This window comes from Mustelus asterias, chromosome 8, assembly GCF_964213995.1.
Source record: "Mustelus asterias chromosome 8, sMusAst1.hap1.1, whole genome shotgun sequence".
Taxonomy (NCBI): Eukaryota; Metazoa; Chordata; class Chondrichthyes; order Carcharhiniformes; family Triakidae; genus Mustelus; species Mustelus asterias.
The window spans coordinates 94,482,646-94,503,076 of NC_135808.1; the positions used below are offsets into that span (position 1 = coordinate 94,482,646).

At 41.3% G+C, this 20,431-nt stretch overlaps 1 protein-coding gene across 1 annotated transcript in view; it reads left to right on the forward strand.

Moving 5' to 3' along the window:
• patj (PATJ crumbs cell polarity complex component) overlaps nucleotides 1–20,431 on the forward strand; it is a 364,256-nt gene that overhangs the window by 241,653 nt on the left and 102,172 nt on the right. Inside the window, exons 31-32 of the mRNA XM_078218535.1 lie at nucleotides 1,723–1,814; nucleotides 14,904–14,973. Of these exons, the coding sequence (XP_078074661.1) occupies nucleotides 1,723–1,814; nucleotides 14,904–14,973 (162 nt within the window). The remainder of the gene's footprint in view (nucleotides 1–1,722; nucleotides 1,815–14,903; nucleotides 14,974–20,431) is intronic.

The following is a 20,431-nucleotide window of genomic DNA, read 5'->3' on the forward strand; positions in this document are numbered from 1 at the left end:
TGAGGAGTCCTCAAGCCCTGTTGAGCAGAAAATAGGTGAAGAGTCAAATTCGGACACCTATTGTTGAATTATACTGCACTGAGTTTGTGTGCTCAATCAGTCAGTTTTATTGTTACTCAAATGACATGTGCAACATAAGCAATGTGCGAATAGAATAACTTCTTCGTGACACACACAAATTAAATTACCAATAGCATAAGGTTTCCAACATCTAAATAATGTGCCTGCACATTTGTAAAACAACTGTGGGATTTTTAAAAATTAATTTATGGGATGTGGGTGTTGCTGGCTAGGCCAGAATTTATTGCCCATCCTAAAATGTTCTTGAGAAGGTGATTGCCTTCTTGAACCTCTGTAGTCCCTGAGGTGTAGGTGCATCCATAATGTGGAGATGCCGGTGTTGGACTGGGGTGGGCACGGTAAGAAGTCTCACAATACCAGGTTAAAGTCCAACGGGTTTATTTGGTAGCACGAGCTTTCGGAGCGCTGCTCCTTCATCAGGTGAGAGTGACTGCACCCATAGCGCTATTGGAGAGGGAATTCCAGGATTTTGACCCAGTGACTGTGAAAGAATGGTGATACATTTCAAGTCCAGTCCAACGCTGGCATCTCCACATCATGATATATTTCAAGTCAGGATGGTGAGTGACTTGGAGGGAGACCTCCAGATGATAGTGTTCCCAGATACCTGCTGCCCTTGCTCTTCTAGATGATATTGTTGTGGGTTTGGAAGGTGCTGCCTAAGGAAACTTGGTTAGTTCCTGCTGTGAATCTTATAAATGGTGCACACTGCTATAATAATTGAGTTTTAATTTGCTGAAGTGAATTTTAATTAAGAAATTCTGATACAGATGTTGGCCAGTGTCCTTTAGAGTACATTATTTTCTGTAATAGACTTCCTTGTCTATATTCTGAGATGTCAACAGATTAAATTCTAATTCATCTTCCTGCATAACATCAAATAAATATTTGCAATCATTATTAAGTCATGGATGCATTTGAATTTCTTCCCAATTGAACATTGGAAAGACCAAACCAATCATGTTTGCCCCGCCCCCTGGCACTCTCACCCCCAATAGGAACATCACCCCTTTGCCACCTAGTCCACCCCACTTTGGTGTTCTATTCCATCCAGAGCTGCGGTTCAAACACATCATATCATCAAAATTGGCTGCTTCAGCCCTGCTGCTGCAGAAACCTTATTCATTATTCCCTTGATGTCTTCCTATCTGGCCTTGCATTTTCCACCCTGCATATCCACCCATTTGTTCAGAGTTTAAATTGTGCTTAAATCCTATCCTGCACTCGTACATGGCAAAAGCAAAATACTGCGAATACTGGAATCTGGAAAATCCTTTGTCAGATGAAGCATCATCCAGACTCAAAACGTTAGGTCTACTCTCTCCACAGATGCTGTCAGGCCTGCCGAGATTTTCCAGCATTATCTGCTTTTGCTGGACTCATACATTATTTCTGTCCTCACTGACCTTTTGGTCAGCCTTCGGTAACTTGCACTTGAGTTCATTTGTCAATTTCTTCAATTTATTTTAACTGCATTTCTCCCATCTTAGACCTCGGGTTGTGTTAAAAGATTTTCTGGAATATCGTGTAATAACGTTCTATAAATAGAAACTACTCAGAATTACTGTGTTTCTTTATTTTAGTAGCTTGTAACTAGCATCTTTTATAACTGTTATTCACTGGCTCTTTTCAATTTTACAGATTAATAGCCAAATACTTTATGGAAGAAGCCATCAAAATGCATCAGCAATTATTAAGAATGCTCCATCCAATGTCAAGATAGTTCTGATAAGGTAATAGTGTTTCCCTCGTTGAACAGGTATCGTTTTATCTGATTAGTAATCAAGTCAGAAACCAAGGAAAAGTAGGATCTCAGGTCCACTTCTTATTTCAGTGAAAAATATGAATCATCAGTTGCACTCAAAATGAATTGCATATACAAATTGGAAATGCTAGTAAAATTCTGCTATGATGACTTATTATTCCTGCTGTTCCAAACTCAACTGTACCCTTCATTGACCTTGGTTCACTGTTTACAGGTTCCACAAATGCCCCAATCCTCAATGATGGGGGAGCCCAGCATTTCAGTGCAAACAACAAGGCTGAAGGATTTGCAACCATCTTCAGCAAGAAGGGCTGAGTGGATGATCCAACTCAGCCTTTTTCTGAGGTCTCCAGCATCACAGATGCCAGTCTTCAGCCAATTAAATTCACCCCAGGTGATATCAAGAAACGGATGAATGCATTGGAAAGGCTTTGGGCTCTGACAACATTCCAGCAAAATCTGAGCACTTGTGCTCCAGAACACGCAGTGCCCTTAGCCAAACTGTTCCAGTGCAGCTACAACACTGGCATTTATCCGGAAATATGGAAAGTTGCCCAGGTTATGTCCTGTCCACAAAAAAGCAGCACAAATCTAACCCAGCCAATTCCCACCCCTTCAGGCTACACTCAATCATCATCAAAGTGATGGAAGGTGCCCTCAACAGTTCTATCTAGCGACACTTGTTCAGCAATAACTTGTTCACTGATGCTCAGTTTGGGTGCCGCTAGGGCCATTCAGCTCTTGACCTCATTATTACTTTGGTCCCAACATAGACAAATAGCTGAATTCCAGAGGTGAGGTGGGAGCCACCGCCCTTGAAATGAAGGCAGCATTTGACCAAGTATGACATGAAGGATCCCGAGCAAAACTGGTGTCAATGGGAATCAACAGGAAAACACTTCAATTGAAGCCATACCTGGCACAAAGGTTGTGGTTGTTGGACGTCAATCATCTCAGTCCCAGAACATCATTGCAGGCATTCCTCAGGGTAATTTCCTAAGCCCAAGCATCTTCAGCTGCTTCATCAGTGGCTTTCTCTCCATCATAATGTTAGAAGTGGGGTTGTCCAAGGATAATTACATAATGTTCAGCACCGTTCGTGACTCCTCATATACTGAAACAGTCCATGTCTAAATTCAGCAAGACCTGAACAATGTCCAAGCTTGGGCTGAGAAGAGGCAAGTAACAGTTACACCACACAAATACCTGGCAATGACCATGTCCAACAAGCGAGACATTAACTATCGCCCCTTGGCATACCATTGAGGAAACCCTCACTATCAACATTCTGAGGGTTACATTGACTAGAAACTGAACTGGACCAGCCGTATAAATACTGTGGCTACAAGAGCAAGTCAGAGGCTGGCAATTCTGTGGCGAGTAACTCACCTCCTGACCCCCAAAGACTGTCCATTGTATACAAGGCACAAATCAGGATTTTGATGGAATATTCTCCACCTTTCTGAATAAGTACAGTTCCAACACTCAAGAAGCTTAACAGTATCCAGAACAAAGCAGCCCACTTGATTGGCACCCTATCCACCACTTAATGTACAGTGACAGCAGTGTGTATTAGCTGCAAGATGCACTGCAGCAACTCATCAAGACTTCTTTGACAGCATCCTCCAAACCTGTGACCTCGATCACCTGGAAGGACAAGGACAGCAGATGCATAGGAACACCACCACCCTGCAAGTCCCCCTCCAAGCCACACACAATCCTGACCTGGAACTGTATCACCATTCTTTCACTGCTGTTAGGTGAAAAATCCTGGAACTCCTTTCCTAACAGCACTGTGGGTGTACCTTCATCATGTGGACTGCAGTGGTTCAAGAAGGCAGCTCACCAGCACCTTCCCAAGGGCAATTCCCATTGGGCAATAAATGCTGGCCTCTTTAGCAACATCCACATCCCATCAAAGAATGGAAGATATTCATTCATGAACTAGTTTGTGTAGAACAATGTCATGTAGTTATGTTCAGAATGAATCAATCAAAATCAGATGCAGCTAATACATTCTAAATCTGAACCTTTAATAAAATTTAAGTATTTTCATTATTTCATAAGCTGCTTCCAGCCAATTTAAAACACTGATATGTCTAGATCATTGCTATTTCACTCACTCTGATATTTTGTTGATGGGCCTATTGTCCATATTAGTTTTTTTTACTCATTTGCCGGGTATGGGCATTGGCCAGCATTTATTGCCCTTGGAGGGCAGTTGAGAGTCAACCACATTGCTGTGACTCTGGAGTCACATGTAGGCCAGAACAGGTAAGGACGGTAGATTTCCTTCCCTAAAGGACATTAGTGAACCTGATGGGTTTTTCGAACAATTGACAATGGTTTCATGGTCATCAATAGATTGAATTCAAATTCCACCATCTGCAATTGGTGGGATTCAAACCTGAGTCCCCAGAACATTAGCCGAGTTTCTGGATTAATAGTCTAGTGATATCATTAGGCCATCGTCTCCCCTGTTCAGGGCTGTTTACCAACTTTCATTGAATTGTGTCTCCTTTACTCCTCCCCAACAGTCAATCGTCTGCTGATGTTTATAGTAGAACCTGAAGGACAAGGGATCTGGGGCAAGAAGAGCTCTAAAATATTGGGACATTTTTATTGTTTTTAGTTGCCTTGTGGACTGTGAAGAACAGGAGTGTTACTCCAGGGCCAACAAGGAAATCTTGGACCCCACATGCTGAACGCTTCCTCCTTTAACAATGATGCCTGCCGATCCCCTTCTTGACTAGTTACTTGACCCTCGTGGACCTTTATGCCACAATCTGACAAGAAGTGCTAGTTGCCTGCCCAAAATCCCACAGGGTAGGGGCTGAAATCTGACATGAGCCATGTCTAGGAGGACTGAGAGTTAAATTCTGCTGGACACATTCTGCTGAGGACTGGAGAGTTTCACATCCGCCTAAGCTCTTGTCTGCATAACTCTCACTGGGAGTTAAAATAGGGCTTTGATATCTTTAAAACTTACTTTAAATTCTGTGTGCATCTGATTTAGTAATGAAATCTTATACATGCTAATGGATCCATTCAGTACAAGCCTGCTTTACTTAAGCACAAAGCTTATTACAAATGACAGCCACATCAGCTGCATTTACATCAACCCTTCCCTGCAATCAGTTTTGGCATCTTTCATTGGAAAATATTCCTTTTTGGAAAATGTTGGTGTTATAGAGTGATATAGTAAACATCTCCTATCTGAATGTATGTACTAATGTCTCTAGCATGCCTGATATACTCGACTGGTGTCATCGGTAGCATAGGCTTTTGCAGGTCTAGTTTTACCACAGGGGACCTATGTAACTATTTGCCCCCAGTTCTGAATCCAAGCTGTATTGTATTTCAATATTTTTATAAGTAAAGAAGATTGAATATCACAATGCATTTGACTACCTTTTTTATGGCCAAGTACCACATCTTTCCGGTGATGAGGCGAAAATGGCAAAAGAAAAGGGAAATAGAAATTCAGGGTTTAGCCTGGCGCTACGGAGATTTGCACATTGAGTAGCTAGTTTGCAACATGAGTGGCAGTTGAGGGCTCTGATCAGCGGGTTCATGAGTTCAGGTTAGCAGCGCCATGAGGATGTTCAGGACTATCAGTGAGTTTGTGGAAGAGAAGGGGGACTGGACTGAATATATGGAAAGGTTAGAACACCTTGATAAATGAAGTTAAAAAGCGCTCAATTCTCCCGAGTGTGTGGGGTGAAGACTTATAAGCTAGTGAGGAATTTAGCAGCACCACTGTAACTGAAGGACATTTCATTTGCAGATTTAGTTGCACTTGTTCAGAGTCCCCACAACCCTAAGCCCTTGGTGAATGTCCAGCGGTTCAAGTTCCATAGTCATTTTCAGAAGACGGGACAGTCCATAACTAACTGTATTGCTAAATTAAACCAACTTTGGAGCAGTATTGGAGGACATGCGATGGGACAGATTAGTCTGTGGCATTAATGAAGATAGCATTCAGCACTGTTTGTTGGGAGAAGCCACACTGACTATCAAGAAGGCATTAGAAATTTCTCAGGGCATGAAAATGGCTGCCAGCAATGCAAAAGATATTCAAAAGGCCAATAGCACTGCACAGGTGAGTGCAGTGCATCAAATAAAGAAAGAGGACGGCACGGTAGCACAGTGGTTAGTACTGCTGCTTCACAGCTCCAGGGACCTGGGTTCGATTCCCGGCTCAGGTCACTGTCTGTGTGGAGTTTGCACATTCTCCTCGTGTCTGCGTGGGTTTCCTCCGGGTGCTCCGGTTTCCTCCCACAGTCCAAAGATGTGCGGGTTAGGTTGATTGGCCATGCTAAAATTGCCCCTTAGTGTCCTGGGATGCATAGGTTAGAGGGATTAGTGGGTAAATATGTAGGGATATGGGGGTAGGGCCTGGGTGGGATTGTGGTCGGTGCAGACTCGATGGGCTGAATGGCCTCTTTCTGTGCTGTAGGGTTTCTAAGATTTCTAAGGCTGCAAGCAAGATGGTGAAAACAGAGTAATGTTTCAAGTGTGGACGGACACTATGTAAATCATTGCAAATTTATGGGCACTGTTGTCACCATTGCAACGAAAAGGGTCATTTAGCTGAGAAATGCAGGGGTGCTAAGAGCAAATTGAAGGCTGAGCAGGGAAATTCAAATTCAAAAAAAACCTCAGTCAGCGAATCATCACCTAGAAGGCTTAGACCAGGCAGAGTAGCACTCTTGGAATATGTTTCATGTGAGTGAGGGCCATGCAGATCCTATCTATACTGCAGTGGAGGTCAATGGAAAACATTCAAGATGGAGATGGACAAGGCAGCCTCTACATCTGTAATTAGTGAGGAGACCGACAGAACGACTTGTGTTCTAGGCAGGTGACAGCCCTTACTCAGGCAAGGATCCAACTTTGAACGTATGCTGGAGAGGCTTTACCATTGCTTGAGGTGGACATTGCATACAACAGCTAAGAAGCAAGAAAATGTCTCCTGCTGGTAAAAGGGAAAGGGCCTAGTTTACTAAGGCATGACTGGCTCAGTACAATTCTGTTGAACTGGGGTGAAATTAAGCTCTCACAGGTGACAGAGGATGTAATTCAGAAATATTCTGAGGTTTTCAAAGATGAACTGGGTACATTGCGCAGCACTACAGTTAAGTTGTTCACTGATCCTTCGGCTAACCCTCATTTTACAAGCCCAGGACAGTGTCCTACGTCATGAAAGGCAAAGTGGAGGAGGAGTTGGAGCAACTGCAGAGGCTTGGAGTCATTCAGCTTATTCCGTTATCGTTTTGGGAAGCTCCAATTGTTCCAGTTCTTAGAAGTGATGGTACTGTGTGCATATTCAGGGATTACAAACTTACCATTAATCAGGCCTCTAAGCTAGGTGCTTACCCATTGCCATGGGTGGAAGATCTAATTTCAAACCTTGCAGGAGGCAAGGCGTTCTCAAAACTTGACATGAGCTGCACCAACTAGCAACTTTTGTTAGAGGATGACTCAAAACAGTATGTCACAATCAATACTCACAAGGGTTTGTTCAAATACAGCTGACTGGTTTTTGGGGCATCCGCCAGTCTGGCGGTTTTACAGAGGACAATCCGTTGCAGGGGATTTCTCATGTAGCAGTTTAGTTGGACAACATTTGGAAAACTAAGAAGGAGCATCAGAGCAAACTGGATCAAATGTTTTTTAAAGTTTAAAGTTCAAAATCTTCAGAGGCAGGGCTGTGCCTGAAGTGTAGCAAGTGCATCTTCCAGGAACAGAGGATGGAATATTTGGGTCAGAAAGTCACAGAGCATGGTTTACCCCAGTGGAAAACAAAGGCAGAGCTATCAAGGAAGCTCCAAACCCCAGAAGTGTGTCTGAGCTCAGGTCATTTCTGGGCATTGTAAATTACTACAGGAAGTTTCTGCCAGACCTTTAAACAGTGTTGGCGCCACTGTACCTGCTGCTTCACAAAGAAACAAAATGGAAATGGGAATCAGCGAAAAAGAAAGCTTTTAAGGACACGAAAGTGCTGCTACCATCAGCCAATCTGCTGGTTCCCTTTGGTCAAGACAGAATTCATTCTGTCAGGTGATGCCTTGGGTGTTGGGGCAGTAATCTCTCATCTGTTGGAGAACGGGTCAGAAAAACCCATTAGTTTTGCATCATGTACAATGACAGCAGAGAAGGGATATTCGCAGCTAGACAAGGAAGGTCTAGCCATTGTTTACACTGTGAAATGGTTTCATTAGTATCTTCATGGTCATTCATTTACTATATGTACCAACCATAAGCTGTTGATGAGTGACTCCAAGTGCATTCCTCCCACGTCCTCGGCGAGAATACAGTGCTGGACTCTCACCTTATCAGCTACTGGTATAACATCATGTACAGGTCAGAGAAGGACAATGCAAAGGCAAAAGCACTGAGTCATCTTCCTTTACCAAACATGCCCATCAAGACATTATTTCTTCCAGAGACAATTTTCTTGCTTGAGCGACTTTCACATTCTCCAGTGAATGCTAAACACATTAAGCAGTGGATGGACTTGGACCCTGTTCTTTCCCAGGTGAAGAGATTTCTTATACAGCGTTGGCCTACTGTTATGGGGGACGATAAACTGAGATTGTATGCAAAGCTGAAAGATGCACTGAGACCATATGCAAAGCTGAAAGATGAGCTAAGTGTCCAGAGTGGTTTCGCCCCGCTCCCCCCACCCTGGTCATTCACAAGACTTGGATGAAGTTTATGAGGCCCATTCGGGTGTCTCCTGAATGAAAAGTTTAACCAGTTTGTATGTTTGATGGCCTAATGTGTATCCGGACTTGGAGAACAGGGTGAAATCTTGTTCTGTGTGCCAGATCAACCAGAAGATGGCACCACCAGCACCACAACAACCATGGGAGTGATGTGAGTGTCCGCGATCTAGGCTTCATGTGGACTTTGCAGAGCCTTTCATGGATCACATTTTTCTAGGCATTATGGACATGCATTCTAAATTGTCAGAAGTACATATCATGAACAACGTCACAGCTTCCATTACAAGAGAGAACTTATGCCAAGTTTTTACAATGTGGAGATGCCGGCGTTGGACTGGGGTAAACACAGTAAGAAGTTTAATAACACCAGGTTAAAGTCCAACAGGTTTATTTGGTAGCAAAAGCCACCCAAATCAGAAATCTGTGCATGAATACATTTAGCATAAGGAACAAAACAAATTAGAAGCATAAATTGGATTAATGGGTATTATGTAGTAATCATTTCAGAGGCTTGGGGATGATATTGGGCAAGCAGCTCATGCTTGAACTTTAGTGAAATTTGGTCCTCAAGATTCATCAGCATTCCATAAGAAGATTTCAATGCTGGACCACCTGTCTCACCGGCAACTATGCTCTGTACATCCTGGGAGAGGCAACTGGAACAGGCTACAGCAAGATTTGAGGTAGGGGATTGGAAAAAGCTTTTACAACCCATGGTTTACTGGATTCTCTTGTTTCCGATAATGGTGCAACATTTACGAGTGTTTGTTCCAAGAGTTTGTGCAAAGAAATGGAATACACCATGTGCCCTTTCATCCAGCTTCAAATGGTTTAGCCAAACAAGCTGTTCAGACGCTAAAAGTAGGATTGAGGAGAATGGTAGGTGATACTTTGGGAATCAAGCTCTCACGATTCTTGTTCCAGTATTGTATTGTGCCACAAATAACAACAGGGCTCTCACCAGCTGAATTACTGATAGATAGGAGGCCCAAGTCACACCTGGATCTGCTACATCCAGATGTCAAAGCAAGAGTGGGAAGGAGTCAGGAAAAGCATGACTCAGAGAAAGTAAAAGTTGCAAATATCATGGTGGAAGGAAATACAGCTGTGGATATTCACCAGGAAATGCTTCCTGGTGCACAAGGGCATCCAGTGGGCTCTTTTCCAGGAGAGGATGAGGGATATTCATGCACAAATGCTCAACCTACTCCTGTGCCCCAAATCCAGCTCCACTGAAGCAAGCCTCACCAGTGTCTATAGGGATCATAGCATTGTAGCAAAACTCCTGAAAGACTGACATCTCCTTGAGGCATGAATTTCATTATATTTCTTTCCTTAAAGGGGATTGAAATTAAGGTGGGGCCTGGAGGTGTTATAGTAAGCATCTTCCTATTTGAATGTATATACTGATGTCTTTAGTGGGTATGAGCATGCACTCCAATCTTGCTGTAGCCTGTTCCAGTTGCCTCTCCCAGGATGTACAGAGCATAGTTGCCGGTGAGACAGGTGGTCCAGCATTGAAATCTTCATATGGAATGCTGATGAGTCTTGAGGACCAAATTTCACTAAAGTTCAAGCATGAGCTGCTTGCCCAATATCATCCCCAAGCCTCTGAAATGATTACTACATAATACCCATTAATCCAATTTATGCTTCTAATTTGTTTTGTTTCTTATGCTAAATGTATTCATGCACAGATTTCTGATTTGGGTGACTGTCTTCACCCTGTTCATATATCCTGCTGGGCTTTTTCTCACTGATTTAGTGTGTGTTGATTTTCCTCTTGCAGCCCGTTGACTCATTTTACAGGAATTGTTAGCATCCCTTAGCGTTCTTGACATACGGTAGTCATAAAGGGTGTTTAACGGCCTGCATTGATAAAAAATCATGGTACTTTCCTCGAACTAATTCAGATAATTAAACAAATCTGCACATTGGATTTGCTAAAAAAAAATATGTCTTTTAAAATATTTACATGTGTGCAGATGACTTTCCTTACAGCACGGAAACTGAGAAATATGATGTTTTGAATGCTCAGGCTAATGACAGTATGGGTCAAGGATCACAGAATGTATGTAGAAGTGAGGGTCTGAACAGATGAAGGCTAATGGTATTCCACCAATAACAGCAGCCAACTGGTTTCTTGTGAAGCATAAATTGAAATATCTTCTGTTCAGCAGTCTGCTACTGTACCTTAACTCTAAATGCAGTCTCCTCTACATTCAACACAGATTGTCTTCCATAACTACATCACAAATGGTCCTGTGTATAACCATGCTCCAAATGGCACAAAAACACATTGAAGAGGTTGTGTTACAAACCAATCCACCTTTGGTTTCTTACAGACTAACATATTTGGAACAAAATGTTCAAAATTTAGAGTAGTCCTTTAATCACAAAGAAAGCAGTTAAGCAAAGTGTGTGATGCTTTATCATTTTATTGTGGTGCATTTTGAGAATTTGACAGTTGTATAAAATATGAAGAAGATTGTCGTTGCAGGCTGTGCTGTTAGCAGTATTTGAAATATAGAATCTAAGCAAAGAACTGATGGTATTGGGACTAACATTAAAGACAGCTGCATCATGCTAGCTGAATTATATCACCAGTTACACATGCACACAAAAAAGGCTCCTTTCATCACTGAGTTTGACATATAATTGTGCACCCAATGCCTTAATGTGACTTGAGTGAGCTGCAAAGGACAACATATCCAAACAGTTGTTAGCTCATCTACTGCCACTAAGACACTGCAAACTGTAGAAAGCTATTTTAGTATGTTTCTGGCCAAGTGTGAATACCTGATTTTCTAAATGCTTTATTTGTTCAGACCCTTACAACTAGAGTAATTTCTGGTCTGCAGAGAACATTTGGGAGAAGCAACGGTGTTATGCAGGGGATGGAGAGAGAGAGAAATGTGAAAGATTGAATTTCAGTGCAGCAGTCCCCTAGTGTCACAGGGTTTGTTTTGCTAAATGAGTATACAAGCAAAGGTAATTGCCTAGCATACTGGAGAATTCTTTTCATTCGCCACCTTCAGCACTGAAGAATATCACTGATGATTCCTTTCAAAACAAAGATGTTTCCTTATTCTTATTGTCTGTATCCAGTTTATAGATATGCTAATTTGTTTCTGTTCATAAGTTGGTCAATCTTACTTTTTTGATACAACAAATGAAATTATCAGTTACTACAAAATATATGATTAAAACCCACTTGCTAATTTACTTGGATTGGTTAATTAATTTTGTTTTATGTTCATTTGTTTTTTCTACCAAGGCGGCATAGTGGTTAGCACTGCTGCCTCACAGCGCCAGTGACCTTGGTTCAATCTGGCCTCGGCTAACTGCATGGAGTTTGCACGTGGGTTTCCTCCGGGTGCTCCTGATTCCTTCCACTGTCCAAAGATGTGTGGGTTAGGTTGATTGGCCATGCTAAATTGCACCTTAGTGTCAGGGAGAAGAGCAGGGTAAATACATGGGGTTATGGAGATGGGGCCTGGGTGGGATTGATGGGCCAAGTGGCCTCTTTCTGTACTGTAAGGATTCTATGATTCTATATCTTTCTATGCATCAGATATTGGAGGTCTACAGGTATATGTTCCTTCATTCTTTTTTTGGCTGATGTTGGCAAGGTCAGCATTTGTTGCCCATTCCTAATTGCCTTTGAACTAAACGGTTTGCTAGGCCATTTCAGAGGGCTTTTTAAATCACCTTGCTGTGGGTCCAGAGTGACACATGGGCCAGACTAGATAAAGATGGCAAATTTCCTTTCCTAAAGGGCATCAGTGAATCAGAAGTGTCCTTGCAAAATTCGGTGCTCATGGTCTTAGTGACTAGCTTTACATTCCAAATGTATTAATTGCATTTAAATCCCACCAGTTACCCTGATGGGATTTGAAGTCTTTTGCCCAGAGCATTACCCTGGGCCTTTCGATGACTCGTCCAATGACATTACCACTGTGCCACCACCTCCCCATGTTATGCTGCTATTGCCCCACCTGCCCATGACTAGCATTAACTTTTCATTTTAGTCATTTGAGAAAGCTGCACCAGATTTAAATCAAACAAAGTGTCGTACCTACGTTAAAATGTTTTTAAATGGTCATACCTAGAGCTGATCATATGCTCCATTTGCACTTCTGTGAGCTGTGAGGTACACATCATTAGCTTTAAAAACATTTTTGGATAGTCACCAAATTTACATGTGATTTCATCAGCATTTTTGTCCTTGTTTCACCTCATTAATCTGGTTTCTTATAAAGCTTAATTCTAATATGATCCAACTACTGATATATTATTAACTAAATATTTAGGTTAATTACAATAAAAACAGAAAATGCTGGAAAATATCAGCAGGTCCGACAGCATCTGTGGGGAGAGAATAGAGCCGACGTTTCGAGTCTAGATGACCCTTCGTCTGCTCTGGGTCATCTAGACTCGAAACGTTGGCTCTATTCTCTCCCCACAGATGCTGTCAGACCTGCTGAGATTTTCCAGCATTTTCTGTTTTTGTTTCAGATTCCAGCATCTGCATTATTTTGCTTTTAATTTAGGTTTATTAAAACGTTGTAATACTTCCACTGTTAATTTATCCAGCCTCTTTCACTCTTCCTTTTTACAATCTATCTTTATTCTGGGGAAAGACTTTGACATCCTCCTATCAAACGGCTTGTGATGTATTGTCTGTATTTTCTGTTCATGAGCTTTGATCATTACTCTGATCTAAACATCAGAATAGATTAATGGGGATCATTAGCTTCGGCCAATTCTTACACATAACATACTTAAGCCCCACATCTATAATTATTTAATTTGGATCTGCCATTCAATTATTTATTTAGATACACCAATTGGATGTAAAAATGAGCAGAATGATATAGAAACATAAAAAAACTACAGCACAAAAACAGGCCCTGCGGCCCCACAAGTTGTGCCGAACATATCGCTACCTTTTAGGCCTACCTATAACCCTCCATCCTATTAAGTCCCATGTACTCATCCAGGAGTCTCTTAAAAGACCCTATTGAGTTTGCCTCCACCACCACTGACGGCAGCCAATTCCACTCGCCCACCACCCTCTGTGTGAAAAACTTCCCCCTAACATTTCCCCTGTACCTACCCCCCAGCACCTTAAACCTGTATCCTCTCGTAGCAGCTATTTCCACCCTGGGAAAAAGCCTCTGAGAGTCCACCCGATCTATGCCTCTCAACATCTTATATACCTCTATTAGGTCTCCTCTCATCCTACGTTTCTCCAAGGAGAAAAGACCGAGCTCCCTCAGCCTATCCTCATAAGGCATGCCACTCAATCCAGGCAACATCCTTGTAAATCTCCTCTGCACCCTTTCAATCTTTTCCACATCCTTTCTGTATGTATGAACTCCATGTATGAACTCCAGCTGCTCATCCAAGTTTTGCAATCTAATGGTGCTTTTTGCTATAAATGAATGTGAAAGATGTTTATGAATATTTCTTTAGACCATAAAAAAGGGCAAGAATAGGCTCTTTAGCCTTTCAGGCTGTTCCATCATTCACTAAACCATCTTAAGTTTTAAGTTTATTTATTAGTGTCACAAGTAGGCTTACATTAAGACTGCAATGAAGTTACGGTGAAAATCCTCTAGTTGCCACATTCCGGCACCTGTTTGGGTACACTGAGGGAGAATTTAGCATGGCCAATCCACCTAACCTGCACATCTTTGGACTGTGGGAGGAAACCCACACAGACACGGGGAGAATGTGCAGACTTCACACTGACAGCGACCCAAACCTGGAATCGAACCCGGGTCCCAGGCGCTGTGAGGCAGCAGTGCTAACCACTGTGCCATCCGTGCCGCCCACACTATCCACATACGCCTTGATTCCATGAGTGTCCAAAAATCTATTGATCTCTGTCTTGAATATACTCTTCCCACAGCTCTCAGGGTAGAGAATGCCAAAGGTTCACAACTTTTTGAGTAAAGAAATTTCTGCAAATCTTTGTCCTAAGTTGTGATTGTGGCCCCTGATTCTAGACACCGTGCCAGAGGAAACATCCTCCCTGCATCTACCCTATCAAACGCTTAGAATTTTTAATATTTCAGATCACCTCTCATCTAATTTCTGGGGAATACAGGACTAGTCTGCTCAATCTCTCCTTCTAGGACAACCCTGTCATCCCAGGAGTCAGTCCAGTGAACTGTCTTTGTGCTTCCACTCAGGCAAATATAGCCTTCCTTGAGTAAGGACAGCAAGACTATACACAGTGCTCCAGGTGTGGCCTCACCAAGGCTCTATGTAATATTTTTTAGAATTGTATTTTTGAATTACTTTCTTACTTTATGCAGGAATGAAGATGCGGTTAATCAAATGGCAGTTACTCCTTATCCTGTACCATCCAGCTCTCATTCTAGTGAGGTAAGGACGTTGATCTCATTCAATGCTGTTGCCATTCCAATGGTTTGAAAGCTGCCTAACCTATTGTGCTAATGAGGCAGTTTTGTGATAAAGGTTGAGTGTCAAACATTCAATATAATTACAGCAATGATTTAATGTTAAGTGAACTTTTTTATAGGACTGCTCCATAGCCATGGTTGTTAAGGAAGCAGTACTTGATAATTTGTCAAATGCAACCTTTATGGAATTTAACTGAAAAATCTAGCAAAGAATGACTTTTGAATGATTTTCAGATATGCATTTTGTACATATGCAGTATCTTTTTAACTATTGATATCTAAATGTGTAAAATGAACACTGTGAAATCCAATGCATACATCAGCATATATATAAAAATTACACAGGAAGTGCCCAGCTGATCATCATGCCTGTCCCTTCTAACACTATAATTAAGATTCATGACCCCAAATTGCTCTACTCACAAGCAGCATGTAATCTTCCAAATGAGGCTGATTCTGAGAAATTCTTTGCCATCTCCAAAATGAATTTCCAGGAAACCATAGTAATCATCATGCGTGTGACCCAACATCTCAGCTACTATTTATCTGCAGCAATATCAGGTTCTTCCAGGAAACCATCTGTTCTCTTTCGAATGTTTGAAGTGGACCTGTATGAACCACCAATTTGCTTCATAGATTCCTGGTCCTCCCTAAACTGTTTAACGTAAAGAACCTATCTCATATGGTATTATGATCTTGGTAAAGACCAGCAACATGTTTATTTTTTGAGAATCCAAACCCCAACTCATTGCTAAAAGTATGAAACAACAAGGTTCACAGTCTAAATCAAAATAATTTTATAATACATATCAAAAACATGAATGCTAATAACTAAGTTCTATCTTAAATAGTTAGTTACACTAAAGGTATTAGAAGTACAATGAACACAGTTACTTACACTTTAAAAGGAACTTCCTAACACACCTTTCCTTCTATAACCATTTAATTTAGATACTGATTCAGATACTTATCTGAAATTACAAGATTGATCAGTTGGTCTGAATACAACTTCGAAGGTTCTTCGAAGGTTGAGATTTCTTGGGTCTTCCACTTACTTCAGACAAGATTTTCACTTCAAAACTCCTCCAACCTCCCCACAGCTGTAGACTCCCAGTTCAACACAGGCATCGCTAACGTCTTAAGTGTGGCCACGTCAATTCACAACTCTCTTGTTTATAGTACTCTTTAACTCTGAAGTTTTGCATATAAACTCTCTCTTCTCAGCTTGGCTATATATAGAAGTGAAACTCACTGTTAGGAGTCCCATCAGTTAACAAGAATTTTAAACTCTTTTAGCCATCACTTGGAGTTTCAAGTGAACTCTGCTGGAAGAGATGTACCCTGTTCTGCAGTGAGATTGTTCCAAACTCAAAAAACTGGCTTGAAACAGAACCAAGCACACACAGTCTAGTCACCCCTTTGAACAGCTTTTTTGACCCTTTGCTATTCTATCATTCATCTCCCAGGCAACTTGGTCACATGATGTTTTACTGGCAACCAGGTGCTTTACCAGAAATCTTTTTTTCGGAAAAGGGACTATCACCCCATCATAAAACACATTCCTCCTCCCCCAAAGCATAAAGGCCAGCAGAATAGATCACATCTATTTCTTTTTCAAATGAGCAGAATGAAATATCCTCAAATTTCAGGTTGTTCTAAATTAAACAACACCATCTCGCTAAACTTATTGTGGTACCTGAAAGCTCTTGAAATATGTATCAATCAGGGCAGCATGGTGGCACAGTGGTTAGCATAACTGTCTCACAGCACCTGAGTTCAATTCCCTGCTTGGGTCACTGCCTGTGCAGAGTCTGCATGTTCTCCCCATGTGCGTTCCCTCCGGGTGCTCCTGTTTCCTCCCACAGTCTGAAAGACATGCTGGTTAGATGCATTGTCATGCTAAATTCTCCCTCAGTGTACCCAAACAGGCGCCGGAGTGTGGCAACTAGGGGATTTTCACATTAACTTCATTGCAGTGTTAATGTAAGCCAATTTGTGACACTAATAACTAAACCTTAACAATCCAATTGTCGTCTTCTGAAAATTTTGAGCAGTTTTTTCAACTGGGCAAAGAATAGTTAATACGGGTTTCCATAATCAGTGTTAATGACCATTGTATGTTTGCTTTAAACTACTTGATCAATATAACTTGGACACTTAACAGTTCTGTATGAAAGGCAATTATTCCTGTTAAACTCTGAATTAAGTACTGTGAATGGTGGAAATGTACAATAAAATAACTTGCCCCAACTGTGTTGATTTTGAGAAAGGACCAATAGCTCTAGAATTCAGTGCCAATGCAAGCATCAGATGAAGGAAGTCTTGATCAAATGTTAGGAAAATACTTTTTTAAATGATGTCGAGGTCTATCCGATTACTAAGCAACTTCTACAATTACTTGTAGAAGCCAAATATGAATCCATTGGCCTGAAAGAGCTTCCTGTTGTTAGCAGCGCTGTGTAAAATTTAGGCTACTTCCAGAAAAAAATTGATTTATGCGGCTTGTTAGTGTCTTAAGATCACAAACATAATCTCATGAAAGAAGATTCACAAGAATTTCCAGCTATCCATTATCTAATAACATGTATTTCTTAATAGAACAATAAAACGTGCTCAATGAACTTGTTTTCTTTCTTTATAAACTCAAGTTTCATAATATTAAAGCACTTGGTATCTTTAGTACCATTCCAGGGCTCTATACCAACTATATTCAGTCCTTTCATCACATTCAATGCAGGCATTCAGCATTTTAGATCATGATTTGTACATTCACATGCCCTGTTGTTCTTATGCGACTTTGAATGTCGTTGCACACTGTTTTTGAAGTTCTCAAGAGATTGGGAGATTCCTCCAATGATGATCAAAACCAGAGGAACAATAAATGGACATAGGAGCTGACGGAGAAGGGATCCTAATATTTGGAGGGGAGAGTAAGACTGAGTGTGGCACTACTGGATAAGGGGAAGGGAAGGATTTCTGAGAATGGAGCTGGGAAGGAAGATAAGAGAAATGGAAGGAAACCCAAGAGTACTCCTGGAGAGAGGGGTAAAATAGAATCCAAAGACCAGTGCTGATAAGATGTTAACTGGAGGTGCCTATGTGAACTTTATTAAGCAAACAAATTCCAACACAATATGAGGGAGTTGAATACCTGCTTAAACTGATCAGGTTTGTTGGAGAGCATCTCTAAACTGAAGTGGTTTAAAAGGAGAGTGTATCAGTTAACTGTGGTAGAATGGATTTCATGAAAGAATATAATACCTGTACTTGTTGTAGAATTTAAATTTCTGTCAAATACACCACCGCCATCTAAGGGCAATTAGGGATGGACAACGATGCCCATATCCTATGAATGAAGTTTTTTTAAAAATCAAATGTTAAAAACTCTCTTTTCTTGGGAGAAGGGCATGTCCCTGATCCCCTCTGGAGAATGACTCTTGTACTCGTGTCACTTATATTTTCCTTAAGCCTTTTATGTAATCTTTTTTTGCCCTCACCAATTTGAATGAAGGAATGTCTTGTACACCCACAACTTAAGTTACCAAGGCAGTCCCATCTGTGATTGAGAAAGAAAAGTGAGGAGCTGGGGCCTATAATGTCAGATACATCTAAGGTCAAAAGGATAATGGGAAAAGTAGGATAATGCCAAACTTGTTTACAAACCTTGAAATATTAAGGAGAAAGGAATGGAGAAGATGGTGCTGGTCATGAAATTTAGCTCTGTAGCTCCTGGCTTTTCATGGGATCAAGTGAAGCTATGGTATTAGTTGTGACAGAAAGAAGTCTCTCAACACCAGGTTAAAGTCCAACAGGTTCATTTGGAATCACGAGCTTTCAGAGCGCTGCTCCTTCATCAGGTGAGTCAAACCTGTTGGACTTTAACCTGGTGTTGTGAGACGTCTTACTGTGCCCACCCCAGTCCAACACCGGCATCTTCACATCATGGCTACTATTGACACCGCAAACCGCCGGTTCAAAGTGGAGAGGATCTCCAAGAAGATCGCACATATTGACACAGACACTCACCTGATAAAGGAGCAGTGCTCCGAAAACTCGTGATTCCAAATAAACCCGTTGGACTTTAACCTGGTTTTGTGAGACTTCTTACTGTGCCCAACCCAATCCAACACCGGCATCTCCACATCTTAGTTGTGACTGGTAGAGATTGTGGTAGGTGGATAATAGGGTGTGAGTCTGGTGTATAGTTGGTGGGATATGACATTTGAAGATGTATTCACTGACCTTGATTGTTTGTGAGTTCCTTGAACTTCTTGCAGCACTACATCCAGTTCTTTGGGGCTAACCGCCTGGGACTGACCACCAGGTAATCTGCTCCCACTGCATTTGCACAGTTTGAGGAAATAGAAAACAAACATCTCTTCTCCTCTCCACCCTCTGCATCAATTCCTGCAGAATCCTAGGAGCCTGTTCTCTGCCATAATATGCCATCCATGTGCCTTATCCTGGCCATGATCAATTGCAGAATGACTTTTAGGATTTGCTTCAACCAGAAAACACGCTTTCCTTTAAGGGGGGCAGTCTGACTTTAAGCAGTACAAGCTAGCTTTGAATGGTGCTAATGTGCACAATCTTGCACCTCCCACTGAGACATGCAGCTCTCTCAACAGCATTTAGCATTGGCTGCATGCAGCTGCCTTGCAAATCAACAGACAGCACTTAGTTTGCATGCTGCCTGCATCAGAGACAAAGGGCACGAGTTAATTATACATTGCAATATCTGCGCCCATTTTCAAGCCCTGTCCAAATTTACAACCAGAGTTTTTAAAGCCTGGGATAAATAATGATCACCTCAGTGCTGCAATCAAATGTTCAGCTGCAAACTGTTTTGTAAAAAATCATTTGAAATGTCTGGCTGTGATTACTTATCAGTTTATATTAATATTCTATTAAAACAGAAAAATCATTGAATATCATTTGAAAAGTTAAATATATGAAGATTTTGTGGCTAATCCATAATTCATCTTGTGCCTGAGAGTGAAATGAGATTTTGTTTAAACCTAATGGCCAAATGTGATTGTGCAATGACAAAAATGTAATCAAATGCACTCTGGATTTATTCTAGCTTTTCTGACAGGTTGTTATCATCACTCAAATGAAGCTAATGTAAGCTATCCTAGTAAAGGTCTGCTGTGTTAGTGTGATTGGCAAGAACTGCAGTGCTAATGATAGGTTCTCTATTTTATAATCGATTTTGGTATTATTTTGCGTCTAATCGGCCTCTGTCTTTGAATCTTGATAGAAAAGATTTGTTGCATTATTCTTAGGAATTTGTCCATGTGCCCATAGTGGTATTTGTGTCTGCGTGCATTGCTTAAATATAATATTTCAGATCCAATATCAACCAGTTATTGATGGCTATAATAGGATGCAATGACTATATCAGTAGTAGTCATTGTTCT